Source organism: Bufo bufo, chromosome 2 (assembly GCF_905171765.1).
Source record: "Bufo bufo chromosome 2, aBufBuf1.1, whole genome shotgun sequence".
NCBI classification, from domain to species: Eukaryota; Metazoa; Chordata; class Amphibia; order Anura; family Bufonidae; genus Bufo; species Bufo bufo.
This window is the reverse complement of record NC_053390.1, coordinates 816,927,916-816,940,736: the sequence shown is the minus strand read 5'-3', so window position 1 is coordinate 816,940,736 and position 12,821 is coordinate 816,927,916. Positions and strand designations below refer to the sequence as shown.

Here is a 12,821-nt window from a genome sequence, read left to right as displayed (position 1 = left end):
GGCGCCATGTTTACACATTGTAAATAAAGTGGTTGTGCCTGCGCTATCAAAGAATCACTCTCCTGTCTCTGTGTACAAGTAGTGCACAGAGCCGCTGCTAGTTACCTGAAGGATGGCGGCTGCCTCGATCCAAATAAACATGCATATGTGTAAAAAGAAAATTGAGGCACCAGCGCTGGGATGGAAAGAGATAGAACACAATAAAATAACTATTACCTGTCCCGGTAGATGGCTACTCGAAGATGCTGTAGTGCAAATAGATTCTTCAAAACATCGATGATGCAGGGCAGGTTGCAGTGCTTCTTGCTCGACTTCGAAAAAACACGCCGCTCAGGCCGGTAGCTGGCGCGTTTTTTCGAAGTCGAGCAAGAAGCACTGCAACCTGCCCTGCATCATCGATGTTTTGAAGAATCTATTTGCACTACAGCATCTTCGAGTAGCCATCTACCGGGACAGGTACTAGTTATTTTATTGTGTTCTATCTCTTTCCATACCAGCGCTGGTACCTCAATTTTCTTTTTACACATATGCATGTTTACACATTGCTCCAGCATCGTACATGTACGGCGCAGGTAGCGAACGGGTTAAAGCAGAAACTATACATTCCTGTACACAGTGTTCTCCTGAAATATGCCAAAGCCGGATTTATCAGAATGTCAGATAGTTAAATGTGATTTATCATTCCAGAGGAGATATTTCCACTGGTAGAATGCTTGATACCACTCCAGGTGATGCTTGACAAGGTGTGTGGTGATCTTTGGCTTTTCTTCAGCAGTTCCATTATAGAAACTCATTTTATGAATCTCTTGACGTGTAGCCCCTGTGCTCATGGCACAGAATTTGGACCTCTTTATTGTGTAAGGAAACAGAGAATACAGGATTATTAGACCACTTGCTTTAGAACTTGGTACTGATAAGCTACAATTGACTCTGAGAACACATATCACAGGGTTATCTAGTGACAAAAGCCAATGAAATCCATTGAAATAGTCAATGAACATTTTCTTGCCATTGTTACCTCAGCTAGAATGTAAGCTCAGTATACATACATAGTCTAACCCTTCATCGATAAGCTGTTGTTACTTCACGACACTTCCACTGTATTTGTATTGTCCATGTGTATATGCTAAGTGCATCTGTAGGACCCCATTATGTGCTGATATGACTTTTTTGGGGGGAAACCAATGTCCACTGTGCTATTCCAGAGGCACTCAAATGAAAGACGGTTTTCTTTCTAACATCGGGAACTTTCAGGCAAAATTTGCCTTTCTATACCGCTATATTGGGCTAATATAGTAATAGTAGGTCAAAAATGTACAAAATAACTAGTTGCAAACTGCAACATTATGATAGTGCTATGTTTAAAGTTATTGAACTCTTAAGTATGATTTATTTTCTTTTATGCTGAGGACATTTCTCTAACAATTGTCCTTTACTACTTACTTTACGATTTATCAGGATATTATAACATTTAGGTAAAAACATGCAGGTCAATATTCCACCTCCTGAGGACAATATGGCAAATATCTCTACGATGACCATGTGCTTCCCTGTACTGCTCAGATAGGCTGGGATGGAACAGATCCAAACACTGCAGAACACCAGCATGCTGAAGGTGATGAACTTGGCTTCATTATAGATGTCAGGTAATGTCCTCACCATAAAAGCCAGAACAAAACTCAAAGCCGCCAGAAACCCCATATAACCCAACATTAGGTAAAAAGCCAAGATGGAACCTTCATTACACTGGAGGATGATCTTCCCAGGATAATCCAGGTTAAGTTCTTGATATGGAGGAGAAACTGACAACCAGATAACTGCATTCAGAACCTGAATAGATGAAGAGAACAACACTACAGAATAAGGAAGCTTAACTCCCATACACTTTCTCCAGGAGCTGTCAGGTCTGGTGGCCTTGAATGCTATGCAGACTATGATGGTCTTGGCCAGGACAGAAGACACAGCTACTGTGAAGAAGATCCCAAAGCAGATTTGTTGCAGCATGCAGGTTATATCCACTGGACGACCGATGAATAGAAACACACAGAGTAAGCTGAACATGAGAGAGGTCAGTAGAATGAAGCTTAGGTTCTGGTTATTGGCTCTGACAATGGGAGATTTCTGGAATAAAGAGAATATTCCAATTATAAAGAAAGTTATAAGAGAGAGTAATGTGGAGATGATGGAAAAGACTACAGCAAGAACATCAGTCTCAAAGGAGAAAAACTCATCATCTCTGACGACACATTTGTTTTTTCCTTCGTTTGGCCATTCGTGATCAGGACATCTCTGGCAATTTTCAGTGTCTGTGAAAAAGTTTAACGCAAGTTAGTTTTACACTTTTATGCTTTTAATACACAGATTCTATAGTGCACATATTATGTTATTAAGAACATAGATACAGCTGGGTATTATAATAAAATGGGAAGTATCCATCCTATAGAGACAATAAGAACCAAATGTGATAACCATAATACTAGCTACAAAATAAATACAAGAAATAGATATATAAAAAAGTGTACACGGAAAACATACAGGATAAAAGACACTCAAAAGCACTAAAGTGCAGTAAATATACAGTTGTGCAATTCCCAGATCTTCACTTATTTATCTTCCCAAACAAAAGAATAGCATACGATTATTAGAAAGTAAGAAATAAAAATCCCCAAATACTGACCAAAACTGTATATAAAGTGCACTAATAGCTTTACCTGACCCACTGAGGAGTGCTGAGGAGAGACGCTGGCCCCACACATATAAATATAATACAACACATATAACAAGTGAAGATTTCTCAGGGGTAATGGAGACCATTTTCTGTATGCTTTATATACAGTAGCAAAAGCTAACATGTTTAATAAATGATTTATTTAATAATTAATATACTCAAGGAGTAATTAGAGCAATGGGCTTGATAAAACCATTGTTGCAGTTTCTACACATTTCTTGGGCATTATATAGGGATTTAATAATCAGGACATTGCACCACCGTACATCTGGTGTACTAATGTGCTTTTGAAAAATAAGCAAGTTTCTTTAAATTCATTTTGTGGGTCGATTTTAGAAAATCAGTCAATTTGATCCGGGACTGAATTGATTCTACTGGAATCAAAAGTGTTTTGATTGGCCTTAAAACTAGTGTATGACAATCTGAGGTCTCCTAGGACTCAGAATTTTGTCTTTTGTCCTTCCTTATTTATTTCCTGTCCTTCTCTACATCTCTCTGCCATTTCAAGCTATTTAATGTAAAAACAGCAACATTAAAAAATGGCAGTGTGGCAATGTATTATATATATATGGATACACACATAGTTGGCAGTGTTAACAAGAAGCATGTTTAAAATAAAAACTGTGTACGATGAGAATTATGCTCTTTAAAATAAAAATAAAAACAATCAAGAAATTGTAACTTATAGAGGGGAGACACCTGACAGTGTTTAAAGCTTTATGGTGGTAAAAGAAACAGTAGCTTGTCCTAAACAAGCAATCCAAAAATGATGCTTTAGGGGGAAGATGTCTGGCCATATTCATACATACATTAGTAGTAAAAGAAACAGAATCTTGTTCTGATCAAGCATCCACATATTTTGTGGCAGTAGGGTGTGGATTTGGAACCTCCTGGACAAGGAAGGATATGTGAAGCTTTGTAGGGGTAATAGTAGCAGTACAGCATTGAACCTTAAAAGACAAGGCAGTAAATGTTTGGCTGTTTAGGGACGGTAGTAGAAATGAGCGAATTACTCAATATTCATTTTGGGTCTGGTTCGCCATATTTTTGAAAAAGTTCAGTTCGGAACCGAATCGATTCAGGTCGCACTGAAGTTGTTCCAGTTGCCCTGAAAGTTGGTATATACCCCCTTCCCCCTCTAGCCTCATCCTAGGAATTTTTAGAAAAACTTGTTATCTCTTTTCAATTATTTTTTTGCAATTTTTTTTACCTCCCCTCTGAGGAACGTAATGACAAGCTGACAAGCTGAGGAACGTAATGACAACAATGGTGAATGATTTCTGAGTGACACTGACATACATAGCTATGGGTAAATGCACGTTTGACGGCATTAACATACAGTGTGCTTCAAAATACACCACACCGAGACATGTATTATGCTTTTTATATTCCAAAGCTTCCAAAATGTTTCTCCTATCAGGGGCAGATGAACTATATACAGACACAGTGTTATGGGATTAAAAAAAATGTGTCTTGAGGACCAAGTGTCCAAAAAGTATGCCTTGACAGGATCGGAATGCCTGCCTATACGACATACAGTACAGACCAAAAGTTTGGACACCTTCTCATTCAAAGAGTTTTCTTTATTTTCATGACTATGAAGGCATCAAAACTATGAATTAACACATGTGGATATATATACATAACAAACAAGTGTGAAACAACTGAAAATATGTCATATTCTAGGTTCTTCAAAGTAGCCACCTTTTGCTTTGATTACTGCTTTGCACACTCTTGGCATTCTCTTGATGAGCTTCAAGAGGTAGTCCCCTGAAATGGTCTTCCAACAGTCTTGAAGGAGTTCCCAGAGATGCTTAGCACTTGTTGGCCCTTTTGCCTTCACTCTGCGGTCCAGCTCACCCCAAACCATCTCGATTGGGTTCAGGTCCGGTGACTGTGGAGGTCAGGTCATCTGGCGCAGCACCCAATCACTCTCCTTCATGGTCAAATAGCCCATACTTTCAAAGTTTTCACGATTTTTCAGCTGACTGACTGACCTTCATTTCTTAAAGTAATGATGGCCACTCGTTTTTCTTTACTTAGCTGCTTTTTTATTGCCATAATACAAATTCTAACAGACTATTCAGTAGGACTATCAGCTGTGTATCCACCTGACTTCTCCTCAACGCCACTGATGGTCCCAACCCCATTTATAAGGCAAGAAATCCCACTTATTAAACCTGACAGGGCACACCTGTGAAAAGAAAACCATTTCAGGGGCCTACCTCTTGAAGCTCATCAAGATAATGCCAAGAGTGTGCAAACCAGTAATCAAAGCAAAATGTGGCTACTTTGAAGAATCTAGAATATGACATTTTCAGTTGTTTCACACTTGTTTGTTATGTATATAATTCCACATGTGTTAATTCATAGTTTTGATGCCTTCAGTGTGAATCTACAATTTTCATAGTCATGAAAATAAAGAAAACTCTTTGAATGAGAAGGTGTGTCCAAACTTTTGGTCTGTACTGTATACAAGTGTTGATTGTCAGAAGAGAAAGTAGCTCTTTGTGAACAAGCCCAAATTAATTCTGCCTTTTATTTGGGATCTGCAGCAGTGCAGTGTGGATGTGGAAAGGGAATGAATATAGTGGCATGCGGCAGCAATTACGGCAGGAGTAGCATAGCATGGAACATACAAGACTGTCTATGGGTAGTAGTAGCAATAGTAATAGTTTAGTAGTAGTGATAATGGTGTCAGTAGGAAATTAGCAGCGAGGAGCACCAGCAATATGGTACAGTACATGTTGACAGAAAGGCAGCAGCATGAAAGAGGCAGCAGCAGTCTTATGAAAGATATTAGTTGGCATGTCGCAGCAGTGGCATGGTGGCGTAAGTGGCATGATGGAGACAGCATTAGCAGCTATACAGAACATGATGGTAGGCAGGTGACAGCAGTGGCATAATGGTGGCAGTGGCATGATAGAAGCAGAAACAGTCGTACAGAATGTAATAGTAAGCAAGTTGCATTAGTAGCATGATGTGGCAGTGGCATGATGGAGGCAGCAGCAGCAGCCTTACAGAAAATAATGGATGGCAGGCTGCAGCAGTGGCATGAAAGAGGCAGGCAAGTAGGCAGACAACAACAGTGGCAAGATGGGGCTCCATCAGCAAGGCCAGATCTATAGATCAGCCCCAGTCGGAGGAGTGTGAAAATCCTGCTCAATCTAGGCTTGGTTCATTTTGGAAAATGTGATTAGTGTCGATCGAGCATGCTTGGCCAAATATCACGTGTGCTCGATTCAGTGTATTTAAATCTAATTTAGCCTCTATTTCTAAAAAGTTTCTGGTGGGATTCAAACTCACAAGCTTCTACATTACAGCCAAGAATGTTAACCACTACACTATGAAGCTGCATTACCAGTTACTTAAAAAATAAAAATAAAAATGTGAGACTTCTGCTGTATAGAAATACTTACTAGTAGTAAGTATTCCTATGCAGCAGGAGTCTCATATTTATTTATTTATTTATGTATTTAATTAGTTGGTCATGCAGCTCTATAGTGTAGTGGTTAAAGGGATTCTGTCACCAGGTTTCACCCCTGTCAGCTAAACATATGCTGATGTTCAGGGCCTCATCACGATTCCTAATGTGGGCTTATAAATGTGATCCGTAGCCTTATTTTGCTAAAAAACAGCTTTTACTAACCTGTCAGTCAAAGAAATAAGGTGCCCAAGGGGATGTGAAGTGATGCAAGGTGCTGGCCGCACCCGCCGCCGTTCGTGCCCAGCGCCGCCTTTCCAGACTTCTGCACCGCCTCCTAATCCTCTGTGCCGCCTCTTGCTCTCCCCCCCTCCCCCCCCTGCTGTAAGATCTTGCGCGTGCGCACAGGGCTCTGCCTGATGCGCCCGTGCGGACTTCTCCATTTGGCTTCTTACAGCGAAGTGCGCGTGCGCATGCGCCGGCACTTCGCTCAACCCCCTGTATGACCTGCACTCTGGCGCCAGCCTCTCAGAGCCCTGTGCGAACGCGCGAGATCTTACAGCAGGAGGAGGGGGAGGGAGAGAGAGAGGCGGCACAGAGGATTAGGAGGCGGCGCAGAAGTCTGGAAAGGCGGCGCTGGGCACGAACGGTGGCGGGTGCGGCCGGCACCTTGCATCACTTCACATCCCCTTGGGCACCTTATTTCTTTGACTGACAGGTTAGTAAAAGCTGTTTTTTAGCAAAATAAGGCTACGGATCACATTTATAAGCCCACATTAGGAATCGTGATGAGGCCCTGAACATCAGCATATGTTTAGCTGACAGGGGTGAAACCTGGTGACAGAATCCCCTTAAGGTTCTTGTCTGTAATGTAGAAGATTGTGAGTTCAATTCCCTTCAGAAATAGAGATAAAATTTATATTTTTATATATTTTTTGTATTTGTAAAAAATGTGTAATTACAAAAAAAGAAAATAAATTAATAATTAAAAAAGTAAAAATTATATATATATATATATATATATATATATATACAGTACAGACCAAAAGTTTGGACACACCTTCTCATTCAAAGAGTTTTCATTATTTTCATGACTATGAAAATTGTAGATTCACACTGAAGGCATCAAAACTATGAATTAACACATGTGGAATTATATACATAACAAACAAGTGTGAAACAACTGAAAATATGTCATATTCTAGGTTCTTCAAAGTAGCCACCTTTTGCTTTGATTACTGGTTTGCACACTCTTGGCATTCTCTTGATGAGCTTCAAGAGGTAGTCCCCTGAAATGGTTTTCACTTCACAGGTGTGCCCTGTCAGGTTTAATAAGTGGGATTTCTTGCCTTATAAATGGGGTTGGCACCATCAGTGGCGTTGAGGAGAAGTCAGGTGGATACACAGCTGATAGTCCTACTGAATAGACTGTTAGAATTTGTATTATGGCAAGAAAAAAACAGCTAAGTAAAGAAAAATGAGTGGCCATCATTACTTTAAGAAATGAAGGTCAGTCAGTCAGCCGAAAAATTGGGAAAACTTTGAAAGTAAGGGCTATTTGACCATGAAGGAGAGTGATGGGGTGCTGCGCCAGATGACCTGGCCTCCACAGTCACCGGACCTAAACCCAATCGAGATGGTTTGGGGTGAGCTGGACCGCAGAGTGAAGGCAAAAGGGCCAACAAGTGCTAAGCATCTCTGGGAACTCCTTCAAGACTGTTGGAAGACCATTTCAGGGGACTACCTCTTGAAGCTCATCAAGAGAATGCCAAGAGTGTGCAAAGCAGTAATCAAAGCAAAAGGTGGCTACTTTGAAGAAGCACTGTTATGGGGGGATCTGTGGATGGCACTGCTATGGGGGGATCTGTGGATGGCACTGATATGGGGGATCTGTGGATGGCACTGTTATGGGAGCATCTGTGAATGGTACTGTTATGGGGATCTGTGGATGGCACTGTTATGGGGGATCTGTGGATGGCACTGTTATGGAGGGTATCTGTGGATGGCACACTGTTATGGTGGTATCTGTGAATGGTACTGTTATGGGGGGATCTGTGGATGGCACTGTTATAGGGGGATCTGTGGATGTCACTGTTATGGGGGATCTGTGGATGGCACTGTTATGGGGGATCTGTGGATGGCACTGTTATGGGGGATCTGTGGATGGCATTGTTATGGGGGATCTGTGGATGGCACTGTTATGGGGGGACCTGTGTATGGCACTGTTATGGGGGGATCTGTGGATGACACTGTTATGGGGGATCTGTGGATGACACTGTTATGGGGGATCTGTGGATGACGCACTGTTATGCAATTGTAAACTGATCTGTCCCCCATTGACTTTCAATGTAAAGTCAGGAGTCCCTATTTTAGGCTACTTTTACACCTGCGCTAGGTGCAGATCCGTCTGGTATCTGCACAGACGGATCCGCACCTATAAATGCAAACAATGGTATCCGTTCAGTGCGGATCCGTCTGCATAACAGCTTTTTCAGATCTGAGTTTTCACTATCGTAAAAACTCAGATTCGACAGTATATTCTAACACAGAGGCGTTCCCATGGTGATGGGGATGCTTCAAGCTAGAATATACTAAGAAATGTGTACATGACTGCCCCCTGCTGCCTAGCAGCACCCGATCTCTTACAGAAGGCTGTGATCTGCACAATTAACCCCTCAGGTACCGCACCTGAGGGGTTAATTGTGCGGATCTCAGCCCCCTGATCGGGTGCTGCCAGGCAGCAGGGGGCAGACCCCCCTCCCTCCCCAGTATTAAAAGCATTGGTGGCCAGTGCGCCCCCCCTCCCTCCCTCCCCAGTATTAAAAGCATTGGTGGCCAGTGCGGCCCCCCTTCCCTCCCTCCCCAGTATTAAAAGCATTGGTGGCCAGTGCGCCCCCCCTCCCTCCCCAGTATTAAAAGCATTGGTGGCCAGTGCGGCCCCCCCTCCCCTCCCCAGTATTAAATGCATTGGTGGCCATTGCGGCCGCCCCCTCCCCAGTATTAAATTCATTGGTGGCCAGTGCGGCCCCCCTCCCTCCCCAGTATTAAATTCATTGGTGGCCAGTGTGGCCCCCCCCTCCCCTCACCAGTATTAAATTTATTGGTGGCCAGTGCAGCCCCCCTCCCCAGTATTAAATTCATTGGTGGCCAGTGCTGCCCCCCCCTCCCTCCCCTCCCCACCCCACCCCAGTATTAAATTCATTGGTGGCCAGTGCGGCCCCCTCCCCAGTATTAAATTCATTGGTGGCCAGTGCGGCCCCCCTCCCCCCACCATCATTGGTGGCAGCGGAGAGTTCCGATCGGAGTCCCAGTTTATTCGCTGGGGCTCCGATCGGTTACCATGGCATCCAGGACACTATTGCAGTCCTGGCTTCCATGGTTACTTAGCAACTTTAGAAGCATTATACTTACCTGCGCTGTCTGTGACCGGCCGGGCGATCCTCCTACTGGTAAGTGAAAGGTCTGTGTTATAAGCAATGCGCCGCACAGACCTTTCACTTACCAGTAGTAGGAGCGCCCGTCGGTCACAGACAGCGCAGGTAAGTATAATGCTTCTAAAATTGCTGAGTAACCATGGCAGCCAGGACTGCAATAGTGTCCTGGATGCCATGGTAACCGATCGGAGCCCCAGCGATTAAACTGGGACTCCGATCGGAACTCTCCGCTGCCACCAATGATGGGGGGGGAGGCCGCACTGGCCACCAATGAATTTAATACTGGGGAGGGAGGGGGGGCCGCACTGGCCACCAATGAATTTAATACTGGGGAGGGAGGGGGGCCGCACTGGCCACCAATGAATTTAATACTGGGGAGGGAGGGGGGCCGCACTGGCCACCAATGAATTTAATACTGGGAGGGAGGGAGGGAGAGGGGCCGCACTGGCCACCAATGAATATAATACTGGGGAGGGGTCCGCACTGGCCACCAATGAATTTAATACAGGGGAGGGAGGGAGGTCCGCACTGGCCACCAATGAATTTAATACAGGGGAGGGAGGGGAGTGCCGCACTGGCAACCAATAAATTTAATTCTGGGGAGGGAGGGGGGTCTTCCCCCAGCTGCCTGGCTTCACCCGATAAGGGGGCTGAGATCCACACAATTAACCCCTCAGGTGCGGCACCTGAGGGGTTAATTGTGTGGATCACAGCCCCCTGTAAGAGATCGGGTGCTGCCAGGCAGCAGGGGACAGTCATGTACACAGTTCTTAGTATATTCTAACTTGAAGCGTCCCCATCACTATGGGAACGCCTCTGTGTTAGAAGATACTGTCGGATCTGAGTTTTCACGATGTAACTCAAATCCGATGGTATATTCTAACATAGAGGCGTTCCCATGGTGATGGGGACGCTTCAAGTTAAAATATACCATCGGATTGGAGAAAACTCTGATCCGATGGTATATAATCGGCACACACGCACCCTGCTGTGTGTGTGGAGTGTGTGCTGGACGGCTCAATGCTGTGGGCGGTCCGTACAGCGTGTGGTGCGCTGTGTGTTTATTGGCTGGCGCAATTGTGGGCGGTCCGGGCGGCAACTTTGATTGGATGGCCGCGCTGCTGTGGGCTGGCCGGGCTGCATATGATGCGCCGTGTTTTTATTGGCCGGTGGCGCGGTGCTTTGGGCGGTCCCTGCTGTGTGTGGAGTGTGTGCTGATTGGTTTATGCACCGCGCATGCGCACTTAACAAATCGGCACACACGCACGGACACCACGTACACAGGGCTTTTATTAGTATAGATATTCTAAATATATAATAAATGTAAATATATTATGGCTAAAAACTTATATATATGTTTAAATTAACTTCAGCCTATATTTCTGAGAAGTTTCTGACAGGATTCGAACTCACAACCTGCTATGTTACAGCCAAAAATCTTAACCACTACACTATAGAGCTTCATTGCCAGGTCCATTAAAAAAAAAAAGAAAAAAAAAAAAGAGACTTCCGGTTCCGGCGCCGCCATGTGAGGACGCAGTGCACGGATCTCCTGCATACCGCCGAACATCGCTTTCATTTTGCAGCGCAGGGAACTGCTTTTCAGTCCTGAGAGACGTCCGACTGACACCACTTACCTGCATCGAGGAGCTGATGGAAAAATATCTCCTCCGGAGCGGGCAGAAGATTACAGGTGCGCAGTTAGCAGCCTCACAGAGCGCGGCAAAAATGGCGGACACTCAGCCACTGATATTCAGGGAGGAGGGCTCTCAAAGTACTCAGGGTGGGGGGTCTCCCTCGGGTGGCTCGGTCCCATTGGACTATAAACAGCTAGCCATTGAAGCGGCAATGCGCATAATGCCGGATATCCAGAAAACCCTGGAAACGACAATACTGGCCTCTTAACTCCCTGAGGGAAGAAGTAAATCATACCAGCATACAAGTGTGGGCCCTAGAGAAAGAGCTGCGCTCCTTGCAGCAGCAAGCAGGGGACACTGAATCTGTTCTGAAATCTCAACAGCATGCCCTGGAGTACCTGCGGTTTAAAGTTGATGACCTTGAAAACAGGTCCCGCCGCAACAACTTGAGGGTGGTGGGCCTGCCTGAGTCCATTAAACAATTGGACCTTTTGGATATATGTGAAAAAGAATTGCCTGAGGCCCTGGGCTTAAAATTTTTCTGTCGGGTAGAACGAGCCCACAGGATAGGCCCGGAAAGAGGCACCACTAGGGACTCTAATACAGAGTCTCCTCGTGGTGGAGATGGACGGCCTCTCCAAGTTATTTTTAAATTGCTGGACTTTAATGACAAGGTGGCTTTACTTCGCAGTTTTCGTAAGAGACGGCATCAGATAACCATCAGGGGCCACAAAATCTTATTGTTTGAGGATTTCTCGGCTGAGGTGGCGAAAAAACGCAAGGCTTTTAGCCCAGTCTGCACTGCACTTTACCAAAGGGACATCAGGTTTCAACTTCTTTTCCCTGCGATTCTAAAGATCCACAGAGCACACGGAGGGACTATTACCTTTAGATCCCCTGCTGCAGCAGAGGAGGCCTTAGATGAGATTGTGGATTCAGAGCCGCATGATGTCCCCCTCTCTCCTCAGCGGCCCAATCTGAAGGACTCATTGGAACCAGCTGTTCGCCGAGGGAATAACCGCTTGCGCACTGGCCCAGAAAGGCCCTCCAGAAGAGGACGTTGATACTCCTCAATTCAAAATGTGGTTGGGACTCATTCCTGAGGGGTAGTATTTGTTAATGATGCTCAGCCGTTCCAGTTTAGAGATGTACAGTGGGGGAAATAATTATTTGACCCCTCACTGATTTTGTAAGTTTGTCCAATGACAAAGAAATGAAAAGTCTCAGAACAGTATCATTTCAATGGTAGGTTTATTGTAACAGTGGCAGATAGCACATCAAAAGGAAAATCGAAAAAATAACTTTAAATAAAAGATAGCAACTGATTTGCATTTCATTGAGTGAAATAAGTATTTGAACCCTCTAACAAAAAAAGACTTAATACTTGGTGGAAAAACCCTTGTTTGCAAGCACAGAGGTCAAACGTTTCTTGTAATTGATGACCAAGTTTGCGCACATTTTAGGAGGAATGTTGGTCCACTCCTCTTTGCAGATCATCTCTAAATCCCTAAGGTTTCGAGGCTGTCTCTGTGCAACTCTGAGCTTGAGCTCCCTCCATAGGTTTTCGATTGGATTAAGGTCCGGAGACTGACTAGGCC

At 44.4% G+C, this 12,821-nt stretch overlaps 1 protein-coding gene across 1 annotated transcript; it reads right to left on the bottom strand.

Moving 5' to 3' along the window:
* Nucleotides 1-1,389: 1,389 nt before the first annotated feature.
* LOC120991084 (vomeronasal type-2 receptor 26-like) lies at nucleotides 1,390-11,229 on the bottom strand. Its single transcript, XM_040419973.1, has 2 exons — nucleotides 11,224-11,229; nucleotides 1,390-2,121 (listed from the first exon to the last, which is right to left on the bottom strand). The coding sequence occupies exons 1-2, from the start codon at nucleotides 11,227-11,229 to the stop codon at nucleotides 1,390-1,392; spliced, it is 738 nt and encodes a 245-aa protein (XP_040275907.1).
* Nucleotides 11,230-12,821: the final 1,592 nt, after the last annotated feature.